The following is a 23,810-nucleotide window of genomic DNA, read 5'->3' as shown; positions in this document are numbered from 1 at the left end:
CGATCGACGACATCGAGTCCGATCTGCTCCTTGGAGGCGTCTGACCAGGTTTCTCACAGACGGCCTCGATCCCCTTCCAGGCATCGAGAGGGGCATCGATCCAGACACTCTTCGAGACATTCCTCTCGACACTCGACCGTCTCGCCTCAGAAGAAATTGCCTCGGATGGGGTATGCTGCTTCGGCTGGGTCTCCTCCTCCGGGCCCGGAGTTCGAGGACCCCGAGGTTTTCTACTCGCCCTGTTGCTCACAGGCCTCTATGGAGCCTGAAGCCTCGTCTTCTTCTAGTCCTTCTCGTAAACCGGCAACGGCGGCCCAACTGTCTTTTTCCTCATTCCTCAGACAGATGGCGGATGACATGGACATTACCCTCGATGCTGGGTCTCGATACTCCAAGGAGTACCTCGATACCATGCACTTGCCTCGTCCTCCGGCCGAGTCCTTGCGCCTTCCTCTGCACAAGCTCCTCGACCAGACCTTCATGAGGTGCTTCGAGTCTCCTTACTCTATCCCTGCGGTCCCTGGAAAATTGGATGCTCGGTACCGCACGGTGCATCATAAGGGCTTCGAGGGTCCTCAGCTCTCTCACCAGTCCCTCCTGGTCGAATCCTCGCTCAAGCGGTCTCATCCTGGCCAGGTCTATGCTTTGGTGCCTCCGGGCCGCGAGGGCAGAACCATGGATAAGTTTGGTCGACGCATCTATCAGAATTCTATGATGACGTCCCGAGTCCTGAATTACAATTTCCACTTTGCAGCCTACTTGGAATTTTTTCTGCCTGTGCTTCGGAAATTCTCACCATAGATCGAGTCCCAAGCTCGGTTTGAGTTTGAGGAAGTGGTTGCTTCGCTGTCCCAACTTCGGCTTCAGTTGATGCATTCTGCCTATGATGCGTTCGAGCTCTCTGCACGAGCGGCGGCCTGCTCGGTAGCGATGCGTCGTTTGGCCTGGTTGCGGACCATTGATATGGACCCCAATCTTCAGGACCGCCTGGCGAACGTCCCGTGTGCTGGGGCGGATCTTTTTGACAAATCCATCGAGACTGTCACGAAGAAGTTGTCTGATCATGAAAAGTCCTTCCAATCCATTCTTAGGCCGAAGCCTAAGCCTCAGCAGTCTCGACCTTCTCGTCCGCCGTTGATCTATCAGCGGCGTTACCAGCCGAGGCAAGCTCCACCTGCGAGGCAACCGGCGAAGCGTTAGCCTCCTCAGAAGGGTCAGCCTAAGTCTCAGTCGCCTGCTGTCCCTAAGGCCACTCAGCCTTTTTGACTGTCTCGTCGAGGGCATAACTAACCTCGTTCTGCCTACCCCTGTTTTTCCCATCGGAGGGCGCCTCCATCATTTTTATCATCGCTGGGAGGCCATAACAACCGACCTCTGGGTCCTTACTATAATCAGGGAAGGATACTCTCTTCATTTCCATCGGGTCCCTCCGAACCACCCTCCAAGAGAGTATCCTTCCAACTTGACTCAGACCGCTCTTGTTCGTGCCGTAGAGCCGGTCCCGACGGACCAACTGAACCAGGGGTTTTACTCCCGGTACTTCCTTGTTCCGAAGAAGACGGGCGACCTGCGACCCATTTTGGACCTCAGGGTCCTCAACAAATTCCTAGTCAAAGAGCGGTTTCGCAAGCTGACACTCGCGTCTCTCTACCCCCTCCTCGAGCAGAACGAGTGCTTCCGTTCGGCCTGTCTTCGTCCCCCAGAATCTTCACGAAGTGTCTGGTGGTAGTGGCTGCGGCACTCCGGAACCAAGGTCTTCAGGTATTTCCCTACCTCGACAACTGGCTGATCAAGGCTCCCTCGGCCTCAGGGGTCATCTCGGCGACCCTGTCCACGATTCTGTTCCTGCAGAGTTTGGGATTCGAGATCAACTTTCCCAAATCTCATCTACAACCTACCCAGTCTCTCCCCTTCATCGGGACGGTCCTGGATACCATTCGCCTCAGAGCGTTCCTTCCTCCTCAGCGCATGGATGCTCTTCTTCATCTCTGCCAGTCTGTGTCTTCTTGCCAGTCCATCTCAGCGAGACACATGATGGTCCTCCTGGGCCACATGGCCTCTACAGTTCATGTGACGCCGTTTGCCAGGCTCAATCTCAGAATTCCTCAGTGGACCCTGGCATTTCAATGGACTCAGGTGTCAGATCCGTTGTCTCGACACATCATCATCACTCCTGCTCTTCGGCAGACTCTACTTTGGTGGATGACCTCTTCGAATCTATCCAGAGGTTTGCTGTTTCACACTCCTCCCCACCAGAAGGTTCTCACAACCGATTCCTCGACCTATGCCTGGGGAGCTCATCTGGATGGTCTTCGCACTTAGGGATTCTGGACCAGTGCGGACCGACTCCATCAAATCAATCTTCTGGAGCTCAGAGCCATCTTCAATGCTCTTCAAGCTTTTCAACATCTGCTTCACGACATGGTGGTCCTCATTCGCACCGACAATCAGGTCGCCATGTATTATGTCAACAAGCAGGGGGGCACGGGCTCGGCCTACCTCTGCCAGGAAGCTCTCAGGGTCTGGGATTGGGCGATTCGCCACAACACCTTCCTCAGAGCTGTCTACATTCAGGGGAAGGACAATGTCTTGGCGGACAACCTGAGTCGTCTTCTCCAGCCTCACGAATGGACACTCCATTCCAAGACCCTTCATCAGATCTTCGCTCAGTGGGGGACGCCTCAGATAGACCTCTTTGTGGCTCCCCACAATTTCAAGCTGCCTCAATTTTACTCCAGAATCTACGATCCTCATCGCCTCGAGGCAGATGCTTTTCTGCTGGATTGGGGGAATCGCTTTCTGTATGCGTTTCCTCCGTTTCCTCTCATTCAAAAGACTCTGGTCAAGCTGAAGTCCGACCATGCCACCATGATTCTGATAGCTCCTCGGTGGCTTGGTTCTCCCTTCTCCTTCAACTCAGCAGCAGGGAACCGTGCCTACTTCCAGTGTTTCCTTCACTGCTTCCTCAGCATCAGGGGTCTCTGCTTCATCCCAACCTGCAGTCTCTCCACCTGACAGCTTGGTTTCTCTCAACGTAACTCCTCACCAGTTTTCCCAGGCGGTGAGGGATGTCTTAGAGGCTTCCCGGAAGCCTGCTACTCGTCAATGCTACTCCCAGAAGTGGACTAGATTTTCTTCCTGGTGTGTTTCCAATTCCAAGGAGCCTCAGCGAGCCTCCCTATCCTCTGTATTGGACTATCTTCTACACCTGTCTCAGTCTGGTCTCAAGTCTACATCTGTACGAGTCCACCTGAGTGCTATTGCGGCTTTCCATCAGCCTCTACAAGGGAAACCTCTCTCTTCTCATCCTGTGGTTTCAAGATTTATGAAAGGACTTTTTCATGTCAATCCTCCTCTCAAACCGCCTCCAGTGGTTTGGGATCTCAATGTTGTCCTTTCTCAGCTTATGAAACCTCCTTTTGAGCCTCTCAACAAGGCTCCGCTAAAGTTTCTCACTTGGAAAGTGGTTTTTCTAGTGGCCCTCACGTCTGCTCGCAGGGTCAGTGAGCTTCAGGCCTTAGTGGCGTACCCGCCTTTCACAGTCTTCCATCATGACAAGGTGGTCCTCCACTCATCCGAAATTCCTGCCTAAAGTGGTCTCTGATTTTCATCTCAACCAATCCATTGTGCTTCCAGTGTTTTTTCCAAAGCCTCATTCTCATCCTGGAGAATCAGCTCTTCACACTCTGGACTGTAAACGTGCTTTGGCTTTCTACTTGGATCGCACCAAACCACACAGAACTGCTCCTCAACTTTTCGTCTCCTTTGATCCAAACAAGTTGGGACGACCTGTATCGAAGCGCACCATCTCCAACTGGATGGCAGCTTGTATCTCTTTCTGCTATGCCCAGGCTGGATTACCCCTTCCCTGTAAGGTCACAGCCCATAAGGTCAGAGCAATGGCAGCCTCTGTAGCCTTCCTCAGATCGACACCGATTGAGGAGATTTGTAAGGCTGCCACTTGGTCCTCGGTTCATACATTCACCTCTCATTATTGTCTGGATACTTTCTCCAGAAGGGATGGACAGTTTGGCCAAACAGTGTTACAAAATTTGTTCTCCTAAGTTGCCAACTCTCCCACCATCCCATTGAGGTTAGCTTGGAGGTCACCCACTAGTGAGAATACCTGCCTGCTTGTCCTGGGATAAAGCAATGTTACTTACCGTAACAGTTGTTATCCAGGGACAGCAGGCAGCTATTCTCACGTCCCACCCACCTCCCCTGGGTTGGCTTCTCTGCTAGCTACCTGAACTGAGGAGACACGCCCGGACCATCGGGCGGGAAGGCACTGGCGCATGCGCGGTGCGGGCATCTCGAAACTTCTGAGTTTCTTCAAGCAAGACATGCTTGCAAGATGTCCGTATCGGGGCTCTGTCGGATGACATCACCCACTAGTGAGAATAGCTGCCTGCTGTCCCTGGATAACAACTGTTACGGTAAGTAACATTGCTTTCCAGGAGACCAGCTGACTGACTTCCAGAAAACAACACATGATCTCCTTGAAACTATGAAATTTGTGGCAAGATCCGTGTTTGATGCCTTCGATGTCACCTCTAGAGCATCAGCACTATCACTATGCAAAGACAAATGTGGCTGAAGGTATTGGATTTAGATCCAAATGTCCAAGACAGTTTGGCAAATATCCCTTGCTTAGGAGATGAGCTCTTCAGAGAAAAGACTGAGGAAGCCACACAAAAATCACCAGGCATGAACAAAGTATGACCGCTTTCTCAGCTACCAAATCAGCAAAATCCCAGCCACCTAGACGTTATTACAATCCTAGGCATCTGTCTACTTCCTACAAAAGACTGTTCACTCAGCCTGCTTCAACATCTAGGGTTCCAGTACAGAAATGCTCTAGACATCAGCATTCTCAAAAACTCCAGCCGCAATCTCAACAGAAGTCAACTCAGTCCTTTTGACTTACTTATAGAGAGTCTCATCACTGTTCCGTCTCAGCTCCTTCCCTACACCCACTATCACCAACGCTGGTCTCATCACAACCGACATCTGGGTTTTATGCGTGGTGAAAGAAGGCTACACTCTTCACCTACGAGAAACACCTCCTATCAAACCTCCAAGAGAGTACTCTTTCAATTCTCAGCAGACCTCCCTCTTTCATCAGGAACTCTCAGTTCTTCTGTAGCTCAGTGCCATCAAACCAGTACCTCCTCAGCAGAGGGGCCAGGGGTTCTACTCCAAATACTTCCTTATACCAAAAAAGACCGGAGGTCTATATCCAATTCTTGACCTCTACGCTTTCAATAAATATTTAGACAAAGAGAAATTCCACTTGATCTCCCTGGCAGTGTTCCCTCTAAGCGGGCGGGTGTTGTGAGCAAACTTTTTTCACCGTGAGCCAAAAATATCGGGCGCCAGCAAGTTATGAGCCAACTCGCCCGATTCTCCTCTCGCCGCCCTGCCATCTGCCGTACACCTCTTCCGATCGTGCGCTGTGACGAGAAACGTGTGCGCTGCGATGTAATATTTTGTGCGCCAGCGCACGCCAGCGCAGCTTAGCGGGAACACTGGTTCAAATGGTTTTATTTATTTCCCCAAATTTATTTTTGTTATATGCATTGAAAATATTTGATATTGCGTTTAAATCAAAATCTCAATAAACTTGAAACGAGTGCCCGTGAGATTGTGGGAGGGTTAAATACTCAAAACTTAGAAGTTTTTGCTACGCCAGCTTTCTGGTATCTTTACATACAGTGGCGTACCTAGCATATGTAACATCCGGGGCCCATCATTTTTTGGCACCCCCCCCCATCTGTAAGAAAAACATGATTTTTAGTAACAAACCACACGTCACACATGAGTACCTAGGAAAAGGCAGCATCTTACATATTGCAGTGAGCAGTACATCAATACACCCATTGTAAAACTAAACAAGCCAGACCAGCACAGATCAATCCTACACCGTCAATCCTAACAGAAAACCATGTCTTTCGAACACACAGAACACAGAAAACACCTTCGCCTAGTAAGGAATATGTAATCACAAACTAACCCCTCCCTCTTTTACAAAACTGTAGTGTGGATTTTAGCTACGGAGGTAACAGCTCTGATGCTCATAAAATTCTGAGCATCAGAGCTGCTACCACCAAGGCTGGTGCTAAAAACGCTTCACAGTTTTGTAAAAGGGGGGATAAAATAAAAATACATAGACAAAGGTTAAATTGAACCAGCAAGAAGCTGGACTCTGCATACAATGCTTCACAGAAACAGTGACACATGTCTCCTAAAGCAATAAATAAATAGAAATTTTTTTCTACCTTTGTCTTCTGTGGTTTCTCCTTTCCTCATCTTCTTGTAACTCTCTTCCTTCCATTCACTGTCTGCCGTCTCTCTTCCCCTATATGGCATCTTCTCTCCTTCTATGCCCCTTCCAGAAACTGTATGCCTCCCCCTTCCATCTCTCCTTTCACCCCATTGGTCTGGCATCTCTCTCCTCGCCTTCCCTCTCCCACACCTCTCCTCATAGTCTGGTATCTCCCCTTCCCTGATTCTCTGGCATCTCTCTCCTTTCCTTTTCTTCCATCTTTCGTTCCCCCTCCATGCTCTCACATCTCCCCCTTCCTTTTCCCTTAGACTGGCATACCTTCCTCCTATGCTCCAAGCCCTGGCATCTCCTTTAATTCCCTCCCTCATCTTCCTTCTCCCTCCAGCTGGGTACCGCAACACTCTTCCCTGCAGCTCTGCACTTCCCCACAATTGCCATGCTTCGGTTCCTCTTCTTCCTTCCTTCCTCCCCCCCCCCCCCCCCGCGGGACCCTGCGGCACCATCAACTCTTACTCCCTCTAATGTCGGCCCTGCAGCTCCAGACTTCCTCGCACCTTCTCCCCTCCCCCTTTGGATCGCTATTATTTTAAATGTTATAGCCGCGGAGCTGTATCCATCAGTGGAGATGTCTAACCTCGGCCTGCCCCGGAACTCTTACTGCAGCAGCCGCCCGTCTAGGCAGGAACAGGAAGTCACTGTTGCAGTAAGAGTTCCGGGGCAGGCCGAGGTTAGACATCTCCACTGATGGATACAGCTCCGCGGCTATAACATTTAAAATAATAGCGATCCAAAGGGGGAGGGGAGAAGGTGCGAGGAAGTCTGGAGCTGCAGGGCCGACATTAGAGGGAGTAAGAGTTGATGGTGCCGCAGGGTCCCGCGGGGGGGGGGGGGGGGGAGGAAGGAAGGAAGAAGAGGAACCGAAGCATGGCAATTGTGGGGAAGTGCAATCCCCCCAATGCGTCCCCTTACCTTACCTCCCCTTACCTTTGCGACGCGTGTGTGCGCTGTGAAGAGAAACTTTGCGCTGCGATGTAATATTTTGTGCGCGCGCGCAGGCCAACGCACCTTAGCGGGAACACTGCTCCCTGGTAACCTTGTATCCCCTCCTGGAGAAGAATGACTGTCTTTGCTCTCTGGATCTCAAAGAAGCATATACACATACTCCCATTTTTCCAGCCCACAAAAAGTATCTATGCTTTTGAATAAGAGCACATTATCTCCAATACAGGATGCTACCTTTTGGCCTAGCATCAGCACTCAGAGTATTCACAAAGTATTTAGTTGTAATGGCTTCAATACTCTGCTCTTATGGCTATCATGTATTTCCTTATCTGGATGACTGGTTGATAAAGGTGTCATCACATTAAGCTGCTCAGTCAGCCATCAGCTCTACTATATGTTTCCTAGAACTTCTAGGGTTTGCAGTCAGAAGTCCCATCTCCAACCAACGCAGAATCTAGAATTCATTGGGGCTCTACTAAACACAACTCAAACTCATGCTTACCTCCCTCAACAGAGACTTCACCTCTGCAAGCAAGTCACTACTCTCCAAACCATCACGGCATGTGATTGTTAAGACATATGGCATCAACGGTCCATGTAACCCCATTTGCACGTCTTCATCTCAGAGATCCTCAATGGTCTCTTATCTCTTATAAGCCACAGATCCACTTTCCCAACCACTCTAGGTCACCTTCTCACTCCGTCAGTCTGTTCAGTGGTTGTTGAAACCAAGAAACTTATCCAGAGGCCTACTGTTTTATCTTCCTCTGAATCAGAAGATACTAACAACAGATGCCTCCAGGTATGGATGGGGAGCCCACCTGGATGGCCTTCACACTTAGGACACTTGAAGTATTAAAGAGAAATCTTTTCATATCAGTCTTCTAGAGCTACGAGTGATTTGCAGCGCTCTTCAAAACTTTCAAGATCACCTACTCAACCAAGTGATATTAATCCAGACAAACAATCAAGTAGTCATATACTATATAAACAAGCAAGGAGGTGTGGATTCTTGCCGCCTCTGTTGGGAAGCGATACAGATCTGAATTCCACAGAACATCTTTCTCAAGGCTATGTAGCAGGTAAGCAAAACACTTTGGCAGACAGACCGAGCAGATTTTTTCAACCTCAAGAATGGTCTCTCAACTCGGTTGTATTACATCAGATCTTCTCAACCTGAGAAACTTCACAAATAGATCTTTTTGCACCTCCCACCAATCACAAACTCCCATAATTCTGTTCCAGACTACATTCTCCTCACTGTCTGGACTTGGAATCATATGCATTCCTGCTAGATTGGATGAACAAGTTTCTATGCTTTCCGTCCAATTCCTCTAATAGGAAAGAATCTCTTTAAACTGAGGCAGAAACCAGCTGGAATGATTCTCATAGTTCCAAGGTGGGCCGAGGCAACCCTGGTTTCCTCTTCTTTTTCAATTCAGTGTCAGGAAATCCATTCCACTATGGATTTTTCCAACTCTGCTGACTCAGAACAAAGTATCCCTCTCCATCCCAATCTATAATCCCTAGCTATCACAGTCTGGTACTTCTCTCCCAATGAATAAATGAATTTGATCTCTCTGCTCCAGTATCAGCCATAATAGAAGCTTCTGTGATACCGTCCACGCAATTCTGTTATCATTTCAAGTAGACTCGTTTTACTCTCTGGTGTCACCAACAAACATTACCTCCAGACACATGTCCTCTGTCAGCAGTCCTGGATTATCTTTTACATCTCTCCAACTCTGGTCTAAAGACCAGTTCAGTAAGAGTACATCTCAGTTCTATCAGTGCTTTTCATATACCTTTGAACAATAAATCTCTGGCTACATACCCGTTGATTTCCAGGTTCATGAAAGGCCTACTTCATTCCAAATCTCCAATCAAGCCTCCTCCAGTTGCTTGGGACTTCAATGTTGTACTCTCTACTTTGATGAAGCCTCCATTTGAACCACTTGCGACTTCATCGCTCAAGCACCTCACTTGGAAAGTAGATTTCTCAATCTCCATCACTTCTGCACGCTGAGTTAGTGAATTGCAAGCACTTGTCTCAGATCCACCTTTTATAACATTTTATCATGACAGAGGTTGTCCTTCGTACTCATCCAAAATTCCTCCCTAAAATAGTCTTGGAATTTCATCTCAATCAGTCTATAGTTCTACCTGTCTTCTTCTCAAGACTGCATTCCTATCCCAATAAAACAGTGCTCCACACATTGGACTGTAAACAAGCTTTGGCTTACTACCTGGATTGGACTAGGCCTCAAAGAACTTACACTCAACTATTCCTGTCATTTGATCCTAATAGGCTGAAAGCTCCTATAACCAAGAGAACAATTTCTACATGGTTAGTGGACTGAATCTGCTTCCATTGTGCTCGGGCTAGGAGGTTAATTCACAACACATAAGGTTAGAGCAATGGCAGCTTCAGTAGCTTATCTCTGTTCCACTCCCATTGAGGACATTTCTAAAGCAGCCATCTGATCTTCAATACATACTTTCACATCCTATTACTGTCTGGAGACTCGTTTCAGATGAGATAGTCTATTTGGCCAAGCAGTTCTACAAAATTTATTCTCAGTTTAAATGCCAACTTCCCTCCATCCCTTCCATATTAGCTGGGGAATCACATCTGTGAGAATATACTGCCTGCTTGTCCTAGGATAAAGCACAGTTACATACCTGTAACAGGTGTTATTCAGGGACAGCAGACATATACCGTAGTCTCACAAACCTTCCATCTCCCCTAGTTGGCTTCTTAGCTTTTGTACTGAACTGATGGTCCTGCAAGCTGACGGGTGGGAAGGCATTGGAGCATGTGCGGTCTGGTTGGTCTGGAGTCTTCTAAAGAAGTTAAAGTGACAGTAGACTTTTACACTGTCCGTACCGAGGCTCTGTGGATGACATCACCTATCTGTGAGAATATATACCTGCTGTCCCTGGCTAACACCTGTTACAAGTAAATAACTGTGCTTAATGCTAAAGGTGAATCTTTGTTAAATACAATACAATACATTATAATACCGTGTCTTATATACTACAATTTTCTGCAAGGAATCAATGCGGTTTACAATAAGATTTGGATCACGTTCTTAAGTTACATTGTTAGCATGGTCATTAGTTTAGGAGGAGAATGGAGGAGTCAAAGAGAAGAAGTAATTCTTTAGTTTCTTTCGGAATTCAAAGTAGTTGATGTGTTGTCTTAGGTGTTTCGACAGTTTGTTCCAAATGAAATACTTCACTGGTCCTGTGAAGGTCATTTGGTTACAGGCAAACTGTAGTGCTTGGTTTGAATGTTTTGCAGAATGGATAAAGTCAGATGGTGATGTGTGATTATACAACACGTATGTGTGTGTGAAACACATAGAGGATAATTTCATAGTAGGGCTTCTTTAATGACTCCACATAACTTTTATATAACCTCCGAAGAAAATAATAATAATAAATTTATTTATATACCATAATACCTCACAGTTCAGTGCAGTTTACAATAAGAGGTAAGAACTTTAAAAACACAGTAAATTCACGCCACAAAACAGTACTTTATATATAAAATATAACATTAAGAAATTATTAACTTATCTAGATTATACATCAAACAGATTAGTTTTTGACAAGCTTCTAAAGGCCTGATAAGAGGAAGAATTTAAGATCAAACTATTAAAACGCTTGTTCCAAAGTCCTACCTGAAAGGATAGGGTTCTATTAAGAAATCCTTTGTATACACAACCTTTTATTGAGGGGAAAAAAATAAGGTTGTGTTTTGTGAAGAATGTCTGTTTTTTACTAGCTCAAAATGATCTAAAAGGTAACTTGTTATAAGACCATAAAGGGCTCCTTGTACTATGCTGTGGTAGCGTTTTTAGCGCGCGCTGAAGATTAGCGCACACTAACCCCCGCGCTACGTGGAAAAACTTATGTCAGCTCTATTTAAGCGTTAGCGTCTTGCGTGCGTGGCATTGTACCGCTAGCACAGCTTAGTAAAAGGAGCCCTTAATGTTTTATAACAAATACAGGCCAATTTAAAAATTATTCCTTCCTCTACTGGGAGCCAATGCAACTTTCGATAGTATAGTGTTACATGTTCTGATCTTTTTAGATTGAAAATTAGACGCACAGCCGTATTTTGGAAGATTTGCATCCTCCTAACTATTTTTTGATAAGAACCTAGATAAATGATGTTACAATAGTCTAAAGTACTCAGAACCAAGGACTGCACAATCCATCTAAAAGATGAAAAGGCAAAATAAGATTTAATTGTGTGAAGCTTCCATAGTGTGAAAAAACTTTTTTTTACTAAAGAATCAAGTTGGGCATTGAACGATAAGTTTCAGTCAAGATATACTCCTAAGATTGTAATAACTGGACTGATAGGATAATTCATTCCATTCAACGTTAAAGAATTTTCTTTAATCTTATTAGCTGGACTTGCCCCAAAAATCTTAGTTTTGTTAGAGTTTAATTTTAGTCTAAATTGCTCAACAAACATAATTATGGATGATACAAAATATTGAGTATCCAATGTTAACGAAGAACTAGGGACTACAATAGTTATATCATCTTCATAACTGTATAATTTCAAGCCTAGACTTGTAAGTTTATTGCCCAGGGATGCCAAATAGACATTGGACAGTAAGGGAGAAATGTAAATGTCTGTGTGAACACATGTATTTATCAACTATACTCAAATGTTGCAGCTCCAGTTTGCGCTGCCAAAACTAGATCCCTAGGAATACCTGCAAAGTATGCATGCTCTTGTCTGTTCGTATTCAGAGCCACATGAAAGGACCATTTTCTGCATGTTAAACACTCTGTACTTGCAAAAAAATGCTTTATAAAATTGCCCTGTTATGTACCACTTTGAAACTAGAGGCACATCGTTAGTTTTCTTGTGGTTTGCTCTGATTTATTAGTCTTAACATAAGAACATAAGAAATGCCATTCACCGGATCAGACCCTAGGTCCATCCTGTCTGGCGACCCGCACACGCGGAGGCCAATCCCAATATTCCCTGCCAAAGACCCTGTTTACCCGTACCCCTCAATATGTTTTGCGATCATATCAGCAGTGTTATTAAGTCTTCTTTTTTAAGACTGAGACAGATACGCTCTATCTCCCAGCTATTTAATAATGACTCATTGAAAATTCTCATCCATTCTCTTGTAATTTCAAAATTAGATTACTGCAACGCTTTATTTAATGGTATAGCACAAAAAGAAATCAGACGTCTTCAGATTATTCAGAATACAGCCATCAGACTTATCACAAAAGCTAAAAAATTCGACCATATAACTCCTCTTCTTAAGGAAGCTCACTGGCTTCCAGTAGCCCACAGAATAACTTACAAACTTTGTCTGCTCACATTTAAATCTCTTCTGTTTAAAACTCCGGCCTTCATTCATAAACTATTAATTCCTTATTCCTCCAATAGAACCCTAAGATCAGACCAACAGCACTTATTAATGATTCCCTCATTAAAAATAATAAATACGCGCCGTCAGTATATTTTCTCGGTGACGGCTCCCCAAACTTGGAATTCTCTTCCCATCTATTTACGTGAAGAACTTAATCTAGACAAATTTAAAAACAAACTGAAAACTTTTTTATTTAACGATGCATTTGTTATCTGATTTTATTGGTTTCTTTTAACATTATTCAACTAAATTTTGTTTCTACTTCTCTTTTCTTCACATATTCAACTATTTTTATCCCATCCTTTTTGTGTTTTCCTTATTTGGCTCCCCACTTTGCTCAATTACATTGTAACTTCTTCCCCTACCTTCCTTTTGTTTCCAGTTTGTTCAGTTATCGTCTATGTCTTGTGAGTTTTTAATTATTTTAAAATTATTTTTATTTTGTAACTTTATTAATGTGTAAATCGCCTTGAATATTGAAAAGGCGATTAAACAAATAAATAATAAACTTGAAACTTGAAACTTGAAGGTGTGCATCCAACTTGCCCTTGAATCCTGGAATGGTTGTCCCCGACACAACCTCCTCCGGGAGAGCATTCCAAGCGTCCACCTCTATTTGGCAAAACTGCTGTGTCCCAAGACATTGGGCTCCTTTTACTAAGGCATGCTAACCGATTTAGTGCACGTGAACTGATTTAGCGTGCGCTAAATCGATTAGCGCACGCTAAATCAGCACAAGGTGTAATGGTTAGCACGCCTTAGTAAAAGGACCCCAGAGACGCAGGCTGGTATCCCGCCTGAATCTCAGATTCACTGTCCTGTGAAAGTCAAACTGCAGCAGCACTGCATGTACAAAGCGATGGCAGATACAGGGCCCACCTAATCTGCCCGGTAAGGTGGAGTTGTACCTGCAACTCTATGTAGAATATAGATATTAGCCTCTCTGGGCCTTTGAAGTGTGAAAATCATTTTAGTTCTGCTTTGATTCTCCAAGGACAAGCAGGATATCACATTCTCAGTTTGTGGGTGATGTTGTCTAATGGAGCACTGCAGGAACGTCTCTCCAGTTTTAGTAAAAATTTTTGACAGAGTTCACCACATGTGCATGCTCCTTACTGCCTACTGCTGCCACGCAGGACCTAATTTATTTAATTCATTTTCCATCTCGTTCTCCTCAAAGAGCTCAGAAAGGGTTACAGGTTAAACATACATAATACAGTGTCCCCCCCGCGAATTCGCCATTCACGGACTCACTAATTTGCGGTATTTTCCGACCGCCTCTTCCTGTACTAACGTCGGGCTACACCAATCAGGAGCTGCGTGTCAAAGCAGATCCTCCTTGGTGCAGCCTTACTTTAGTAATAGGACGAGGCGGTCGCAGCATACCGCGAGTGATTTTCTTCACTCGCCGATGCTCCAGCTGCCCTCTCCTGCCTTTTGACAGCCAAAATACCGTATTCGCGGTGTTTTGAAATTCACAGGGGTTCCTGGAACGGAAGCCCCGCAAATATCGGGGGAGTACTGTATACAGTTGACAGGTTACAATTTGCCATAGTTACAGTACAAGTTTGTCGATGCAAGCTTTTACCCTAATGCGACTCATAGCCAGTCTCCATTTTTCTATGGAGCTTAGCACTACTTTAAGGGCTACCACTGGAGCAGGAACGGCCTTCTCCCTGTACTGTGGCATCTACATAAATCTGAGCCATGTGACCTAGGACTTCTTACGTTGGTTCTCAAATCTCACAAAGCTAGCTTGAAAGTTCCTGCACTGCTCAGCTCAGCTCAGACTCACACATAATAGCTCAGTGCAGGAAGGAGGAAGCTCCTGTTCTGGTAGCAGCCATGGCCGAGTGGAGTAAGTGTTTGCTCCAAAGGCAGCGGAGTATGAGGTTCAGTGGGAGAGTTTTTGGTGAGAAGGGTGAGACTGACTTGCTTCCTGGAGCTGGGACAATGGAGGGGGGGGGGGGATAACTAGTGTGTTGAGGGGGGATTGTTTACTGGGATATGAGAGGGAGAAGTAGGGAAGGGTAGCTGATTTAAGGGAAAAGGGAGATGGGATAGGGGAGGGAGACGTGGAAGAATGGGCTAAAAGAAAGAGAGGATGGAGGTGGGGAAAGAGAAAGACGGTATGACATGCAGTTCAAGAGAGAAAAATTAGGCGATGACAGGGTGGAGTGGGGGAGTAGAGAGAGACTGTGTTGAAAGGGGGCTCTGGCTGTGAATTTCAGCTAGAGGCCTGCAAGGGTGCATTATCAACGAGACCGTCCTGTTGTTCCGACCCACCGCTTCAGGATGCCGAAATGTCCCATTTTCAGGGACAGCATCCCGAAGCTGTGTGCAGGGACAACGGACGGGCGATCACTTCCCCTCTCTGCCGCGCTAAAGCCTGCCTCCCTCCCTCCAGCACCGATTCAATCCCCCCCTCTGAGTCCGCCACAGCCGCTGCTTCTTGCCGCCCAGAAGTCTTCTACCCGACGTCAATTTTGATGTCGGAGAGGAAGTTCCAGGCCAGCCAGGCAGCGATTGGCGTATAGTGTGCTTTGTGGTTTTTTTTAATTTTATGGTTACCATTATGAATTTATAAGATATTATGTGTACATGAAAAATGAATGGAAGAAATTAGGGGTGGGGCTAGGGCGGGATTGGGGCGGGGCTAGAGCGGTTTTGGGGACGGGACTGACAATTAATAGATGTCCCATTGTGATGAAAAAATTAAATGGTCACGTTATGCATTACAGACCTTTTCTCTGGGACATATAATAGGAAAATAGCCTCAGTAGATCTACCATAGCTCATATAGGGCCAATTCTTAGAAGAGATTCTCTTTCCTGCTTTTCAACTTCAGTGGAGACAATGAGGGATGGTGATGGTGAACTCAGCTTCTGGCGCCTAAATCCAGAGAAAATTTGTCAAGGCCTATATGCATGCTTAATTCGCCCAGCTCAACCCCACTTCCCGAAACGCCACATTTTTGAATGGTTAGTAAAACTAGGTGGCTATATTTAACCCCTTTGCAGAGGTTAATTTTCAAGACCTTACTTTAAGCTAGTTAGCTCTGTAGTTAGTTGACTAGATCCCTTTGAAAATGACCTTTGTTGGGGGTAAAGTTATGAAAGAGTCCCAATGTGCAGTATCAAAAAAGTACCTGTTTTATAAAGGTAAAATAGTTGTCTATGTGCTTTTATAAGACTAGCTCTAGTATGTAAATTTACAACTGCTCTGAAGAAGGTGTAAATGTGTATTTTATGCATAGACAAATGTATTTTTATATATGTATATCACAACTGTGCTGTAACTTTGCCTACTTTCCTCCCACAGGAATGCCTACATGTGATTTTGTTGATTTTCATACTTACATGTATAGGGATACCAGATGTCCAGGAAAACCCGAACATGTCTTCTTTTTAGAGGACTGTCTGAGTACCCGGACGGACTTTCCAAAACCCAGTAGTTTGTCCGGGTTTTGGAAAGCCCCGACCTCCCGGCCTTGTCTGGAGGGCCTCTGAGCATGCATGGATGACATCACATGCATCCGTGCATGCTTGGAGGCCCTCCAGATGCAGCCCAGATGGGGCTTTGTGGGGGGCGGGGCTGGAGTTGGAGTGGGGCGGGCTGGTGGTGGAACAAGGTGGGGCTAGGGGCGGAATGGGACCATATGTCCAAGTCCTCGGTGGAAAAATCTGCTAACCCTATACATACCCTTTCTGCATATAAAACATGCTTTGTGTGAAGAAAAAGTTTTAAAAATAATCCCTTCTGAATTGGTTTATTTTAGTGAATATATCAGTTTTTTTTCCAGTAGAGGTAACATCTTTTTTCTTGTTTCTTTTTTTTAGTGATCCTCAGGCATTAAATTATTTTCTACACGGGCCTAGCGGTAAAACTGTAAGTAGTAGTCTAGTATTCTAAAAGAATTGCAGTACCAACAATAGTTAATGCAGATTGTCAACATTTGTTCTATTATTTATTGTGAACTTACAGACCAACGATGACTTGGCTAATGTAGAATATCCTGCAACCAACTCAAATTCTATCTTTGCTAATTCTAGCGTAAGTATGCTGAATGAAAATATTCATATGCAGAATTGCCAATAGAGTAATATTCAAATTTGTTCTGTGTTTGGGACCTTTTTTGACTTTAAGCAAAAACGCAAAGTCAATTTTAGAGTCAATTTTGTACAAGAAAATTACCAAATTAAAAATAACTGTATATATTTCAAATGGTGCATATATCATTGTCTATTCATTTCCCTATTCAGTAAACTGCTATTTCGATCAGAGCTAGTAGCAGGGATATTTTATGATTTTTTTTTTTTTACAGAAAATGATTGACCAAATTTATTTGTTTGTTTTAGTATTTATATACCACTTATAGGATATGGGGCTCATAATTAAAAAAAAAAAAAAAACAACATTGAAAAAGTGGCCTAAATCGGTACTTGGACAATCAAAAAGACAGATCGTCCAAGTACCGATAATCAAAGCTGGTTTTAGAGGTATTTAAAACCAGCTTAGGTCTTTACCCTGCCTCTGAACGCCTAGAGCGAAAAAAGACGTTTTTGGAGGAGGGGAAAGGGCGGGAGGTGGGCCAACTTCAAGTATAACCAAAAGACTAACCCCCTCTTTTACAAAGTTGCGCTAAGCTTCTTAGCGTACGCTAAATATTAACGTGTGCTAAACACAGCTCAGCAGTCCCGGCAACCTGCCCTGCCCCACAACAATGATTGCGGCAGGAGAGATGCCTAATTGAAAGCAATGAAAGTAAGGAGGACAGACCGAGACATCTGGGTTTTTACTTCCATTGAAAGCAATGACAGTAAGGAGGACAGACCGAGACATCTGGGTTTTTACTTCCATTGAAAGCAATGAAAGTAAGGAGGACAGACCGAGACATCTGGGTTTTTACTTCCATTGAAAGCAATGAAAGTAAGGAGGACAGACCGAGACATCTGGGTTTTTACTTCCATTGAAAGCAATGAAAGTAAGGAGGACAGACCGAGACATCTGGGTTTTTACTTCCATTGAAAGCAATGAAAGTAAGGAGGACAGACCGAGACATCTGGGTTTTTACTTCCATTGAAAGCAATGAAAGTAAGGAGGACAGACTGAGACATCTGGGTTTTTACTTCCATTGAAAGCAATGACAGTAAGGAGGACAGACCGAGACATCTGGGTTTTTACTTCCATTGAAAGCAATGAAAGTAAGGAGGACTGACCGAGACATCTGGGTTTTTACTTCCATTGAAAGCAATGACAGTAAGGAGGACAGACCGAGACATCTGGGTTTTTACTTCCATTGAAAGCAATGAAAGTAAGGAGGACTGACCGAGACATCTGGGTTTTTACTTCCATTGAAAGCAATGACAGTAAGGAGGACAGACCGAGACATCTGGGTTTTTACTTCCATTGAAAGCAATGAAAGTAAGGAGGACAGACCGAGACATCTGGGTTTTTACTTCCATTGAAAGCAATGACAGTAAGGAGGACAGACCGAGACATCTGGGTTTTTACTTCCATTGAAAGCAATGAAAGTAAGGAGGACAGACCGAGACATCTGGGTTTTTACTTCCATTGAAAGCAATGAAAAGTAAGGAGGACAGACCGAGACATCTGGGTTTTTACTTCCATTGAAAGCAATGAAAGTAAGGAGGACAGACCGAGACATCTGGGTTTTTACTTCCATTGAAAGCAATGAAAGTTAGGAGGACAGACCGAGACATCTGGGTTTTTACTTCCATTGAAAGCAATGAAAAGTAAGGAGGACAGACTGAGACATCTGGGTTTTTACTTCCATTGAAAGCAATGACAGTAAGGAGGACAGACCGAGACATCTGGGTTTTTACTTCCATTGAAAGCAATGAAAGTAAGGAGGACAGACCGAGACATCTGGGTTTTTACTTCCATTGAAAGCAATGAAAGTTAGGAGGACAGACCGAGACATCTGGGTTTTTACTTCCATTGAAAGCAATGAAAAGTAAGGAGGACAGACCGAGACATCTGGGTTTTTACTTCCATTGAAAGCAATGAAAGTAAGGAGGACAGACCGAGACATCTGGGTTTTTACTTCCATTGAAAGCAATGAAAGTAAGGAGGACAGACCGAGACATCTGGGTTTTTACTTCCATTGAAAGCAATGACAGTAAGGAGGACAGACCGAGACATCTGGGTTTTTACTTCCATTGAAAGCAATGAAAAGTAAGGAGGACAGACCGAGACATCTGGGTTTTTACTTCCATTGAAAGCAATGACAGTAAGGAGGACAGACCGAGACATCTGGGTTTTTACTTCCATTGAAAGCAATGACAGTAAGGAGGACAGACCGAGACATCTGGGTTTTTACTTCCATTGAAAGCAATGACAGTAAGGAGGACAGACCGAGACATCCGGGTTTTTACTTCCATTGAAAGCAATGAAAAGTAAGGAGGACAGACCGAGACATCTGGGTTTTTACTTCCATTGAAAGCAATGAAAGTAAGGAGGACAGACCGAGACATCTGGGTTTTTACTTCCATTGAAAGCAATGACAGTAAGGAGGACAGACCGAGACATCTGGGTTTTTACTTCCATTGAAAGCAATGACAGGAAGGAGGACAGACCGAGACATCTGGGTTTTTACTTCCATTGAAAGCAATGAAAGTAAGGAGGACAGACCGAGACATCTGGGTTTTTACTTCCATTGAAAGCAATGAAAGTAAGGAGGACAGACCGAGACATCTGGGTTTTTACTTCCATTGAAATCAATGACAGTAAGGAGGACAGACCGAGACATCTGGGTTTTTACTTCCATTGAAAGCAATGAAAGTAAGGAGGACAGACCGAGACATCTGGGTTTTTACTTCCATTGAAAGCAATGAAAGTAAGGAGGACAGACCGAGACATCTGGGTTTTTACTTCCATTGAAAGCAATGACAGTAAGGAGGACAGACCGAGACATCTGGGTTTTTACTTCCATTGAAAGCAATGAAAGTAAGGAGGACAGACCGAGACATCTGGGTTTTTACTTCCATTGAAAGCAATGAAAGTAAGGAGGACAGACCGAGACATCTGGGTTTTTACTTCCATTGAAAGCAATGAAAGTAAGGAGGACAGACCGAGACATCTGGGTTTTTACTTCCATTGAAAGCAATGACAGTAAGGAGGACAGACCGAGACATCTGGGTTTTTACTTCCATTGAAAGCAATGAAAAGTAAGGAGGACAGACCGAGACATCTGGGTTTTTACTTCCATTGAAAGCAATGAAAGTAAGGAGGACAGACCGAGACATCTGGGTTTTTACTTCCATTGAAAGCAATGACAGTAAGGAGGACAGACCGAGACATCTGGGTTTTTACTTCCATTGAAAGCAATGAAAAGTAAGGAGGACAGACCGAGACATCTGGGTTTTTACTTCCATTGAAAGCAATGACAGTAAGGAGGACAGACCGAGACATCTGGGTTTTTACTTCCATTGAAAGCAATGACAGTAAGGAGGACAGACCGAGACATCTGGGTTTTTACTTCCATTGAAAGCAATGAAAAGTAAGGAGGACAGACCGAGACATCTGGGTTTTTACTTCCATTGAAAGCAATGAAAGTAAGGAGGACAGACCGAGACATCTGGGTTTTTACTTCCATTGAAAGCAATGACAGTAAGGAGGACAGACCGAGACATCTGGGTTTTTACTTCCATTGAAAGCAATGACAGTAAGGAGGACAGACCGAGACATCTGGGTTTTTACTTCCATTGAAAGCAATGAAAGTAAGGAGGACAGACCGAGACATCTGGGTTTTTACTTCCATTGAAAGCAATGAAAGTAAGGAGGACAGACCGAGACATCTGGGTTTTTACTTCCATTGAAAGCAATGACAGTAAGGAGGACAGACCGAGACATCTGGGTTTTTACTTCCATTGAAAGCAATGAAAGTAAGGAGGACAGACCGAGACATCTGGGTTTTTACTTCCATTGAAAGCAATGACAGTAAGGAGGACAGACCGAGACATCTGGGTTTTTACTTCCATTGAAAGCAATGAAAGTAAGGAGGACAGACCGAGACATCTGGGTTTTTACTTCCATTGAAAGCAATGAAAGTAAGGAGGACAGACCGAGACATCTGGGTTTTTACTTCCATTGAAAGCAATGAAAGTAAGGAGGACAGACCGAGACATCTGGGTTTTTACTTCCATTGAAAGCAATGACAGTAAGGAGGACAGACCGAGACATCTGGGTTTTTACTTCCATTGAAAGCAATGAAAGTAAGGAGGACAGACCGAGACATCTGGGTTTTTACTTCCATTGAAAGCAATGACAGTAAGGAGGACAGACCGAGACATCTGGGTTTTTACTTCCATTGAAAGCAATGAAAGTAAGGAGGACAGACCGAGACATCTGGGTTTTTACTTCCATTGAAAGCAATGAAAGTAAGGAGGACAGACCGAGACATCTGGGTTTTTACTTCCATTGAAAGCAATGAAAGTAAGGAGGACAGACCGAGACATCTGGGTTTTTACTTCCATTGAAAGCAATGAAAGTAAGGAGGACAGACCGAGACATCTGGGTTTTTACTTCCATTGAAAGCAATGACAGTAAGGAGGACAGACCGAGACATCTGGGTTTTTACTTCCATTGAAAGCAATGAAAGTAAGGAGGACAGACCGAGACATCTGGGTTTTTACTTCCATTGAAAGCAATGAAAGTAAGGAGGACAGACCGAGACATCTGGGTTTTTACTTCCATTGAAAGCAATGAAAGTAAGGAGGACAGACCGAGACATCTGGGTTTTTACTTCCATTGAAAGCAATGACAGTAAGGAGGACAGACCGAGACATCTGGGTTTTTACTTCCATTGAAAGCAATGGAAGTAAGGAGGACAGACCGAGACATCTGGGTTTTTACTTCCATTGAAAGCAATGAAAGTAAGGAGGACAGACCGAGACATCTGGGTTTTTACTTCCATTGAAAGCAATGAAAGTAAGGAGGACTGACCGAGACATCTGGGTTTTTACTTCCATTGAAAGCAATGAAAGTAAGGAGGACAGACCGAGACATCTGGGTTTTTACTTCCATTGAAAGCAATGACAGTAAGGAGGACAGACCGAGACATCTGGGTTTTTACTTCCATTGAAAGCAATGAAAGTAAGGAGGACAGACCGAGACATCTGGGTTTTTACTTCCATTGAAAGCAATGAAAGTAAGGAGGACAGACCGAGACATCTGGGTTTTTACTTCCATTGAAAGCAATGAAAGTAAGGAGGACAGACCGAGACATCTGGGTTTTTACTTCCATTGAAAGCAATGAAAGTAAGGAGGACAGACCGAGACATCTGGGTTTTTACTTCCATTGAAAGCAATGACAGTAAGGAGGACAGACCGAGACATCTGGGTTTTTACTTCCATTGAAAGCAATGAAAAGTAAGGAGGACAGACCGAGACATCTGGGTTTTTACTTCCATTGAAAGCAATGACAGTAAGGAGGACAGACCGAGACATCTGGGTTTTTACTTCCATTGAAAGCAATGACAGTAAGGAGGACAGACCGAGACATCTGGGTTTTTACTTCCATTGAAAGCAATGACAGTAAGGAGGACAGACCGAGACATCTGGGTTTTTACTTCCATTGAAAGCAATGAAAAGTAAGGAGGACAGACCGAGACATCTGGGTTTTTACTTCCATTGAAAGCAATGAAAGTAAGGAGGACAGACCGAGACATCTGGGTTTTTACTTCCATTGAAAGCAATGACAGTAAGGAGGACAGACCGAGACATCTGGGTTTTTACTTCCATTGAAAGCAATGACAGTAAGGAGGACAGACCGAGACATCTGGGTTTTTACTTCCATTGAAAGCAATGAAAGTAAGGAGGACAGACCGAGACATCTGGGTTTTTACTTCCATTGAAAGCAATGAAAGTAAGGAGGACAGACCGAGACATCTGGGTTTTTACTTCCATTGAAAGCAATGACAGTAAGGAGGACAGACCGAGACATCTGGGTTTTTACTTCCATTGAAAGCAATGAAAGTAAGGAGGACAGACCGAGACATCTGGGTTTTTACTTCCATTGAAAGCAATGAAAGTAAGGAGGACAGACCGAGACATCTGGGTTTTTACTTCCATTGAAAGCAATGACAGTAAGGAGGACAGACCGAGACATCTGGGTTTTTACTTCCATTGAAAGCAATGAAAGTAAGGAGGACAGACCGAGACATCTGGGTTTTTACTTCCATTGAAAGCAATGAAAGTAAGGAGGACAGACCGAGACATCTGGGTTTTTACTTCCATTGAAAGCAATGAAAGTAATGAGGACAGACCGAGACATCTGGGTTTTTACTTCCATTGAAAGCAATGACAGTAAGGAGGACAGACCGAGACATCTGGGTTTTTACTTCCATTGAAAGCAATGAAAAGTAAGGAGGACAGACTGAGACATCTGGGTTTTTACTTCCATTGAAAGCAATGAAAGTAAGGAGGACAGACCGAGACATCTGGGTTTTTACTTCCATTGAAAGCAATGAAAGTAAGGAGGACAGACCGAGACATCTGGGTTTTTACTTCCATTGAAAGCAATGACAGTAAGGAGGACAGACCGAGACATCTGGGTTTTTACTTCCATTGAAAGCAATGAAAAGTAAGGAGGACAGACCGAGACATCTGGGTTTTTACTTCCATTGAAAGCAATGACAGTAAGGAGGACAGACCGAGACATCTGGGTTTTTACTTCCATTGAAAGCAATGAAAGTAAGGAGGACAGACCGAGACATCTGGGTTTTTACTTCCATTGAAAGCAATGAAAAGTAAGGAGGACAGACCGAGACATCTGGGTTTTTACTTCCATTGAAAGCAATGAAAGTAAGGAGGACAGACCGAGACATCTGGGTTTTTACTTCCATTGAAAGCAATGACAGTAAGGAGGACAGACCGAGACATCTGGGTTTTTACTTCCATTGAAAGCAATGACAGTAAGGAGGACAGACCGAGACATCTGGGTTTTTACTTCCATTGAAAGCAATGAAAGTAAGGAGGACAGACCGAGACATCTGGGTTTTTACTTCCATTGAAAGCAATGAAAGTAAGGAGGACAGACCGAGACATCTGGGTTTTTACTTCCATTGAAAGCAATGACAGTAAGG

The 23,810-nt window shown here is 44.3% G+C and overlaps 1 protein-coding gene across 4 annotated transcripts in view; it reads left to right on the top strand.

The window, feature by feature from the left end:
- Positions 1 to 23,810, top strand: part of BICRAL (BRD4 interacting chromatin remodeling complex associated protein like) — a 127,474-nt gene that overhangs the window by 47,114 nt on the left and 56,550 nt on the right. For 3 of the 4 annotated variants that reach the window (XM_033938273.1, XM_033938274.1, XM_033938275.1), the window contains 2 exons: positions 16,542 to 16,590; positions 16,687 to 16,755. In XM_033938273.1, coding sequence (XP_033794164.1) covers positions 16,542 to 16,590; positions 16,687 to 16,755 — 118 coding nt within the window. The remainder of the gene's footprint in view (positions 1 to 16,541; positions 16,591 to 16,686; positions 16,756 to 23,810) is intronic. The other variant, XM_033938276.1, reaches the window with a different exon arrangement.

The sequence above is a fragment of the Geotrypetes seraphini genome, chromosome 3, assembly GCF_902459505.1.
Source record: "Geotrypetes seraphini chromosome 3, aGeoSer1.1, whole genome shotgun sequence".
Taxonomy (NCBI): Eukaryota; Metazoa; Chordata; class Amphibia; order Gymnophiona; family Dermophiidae; genus Geotrypetes; species Geotrypetes seraphini.
The sequence above is the reverse complement of the archived record's forward strand: the minus strand, read 5'-3'. Positions and strand labels throughout refer to the sequence as shown.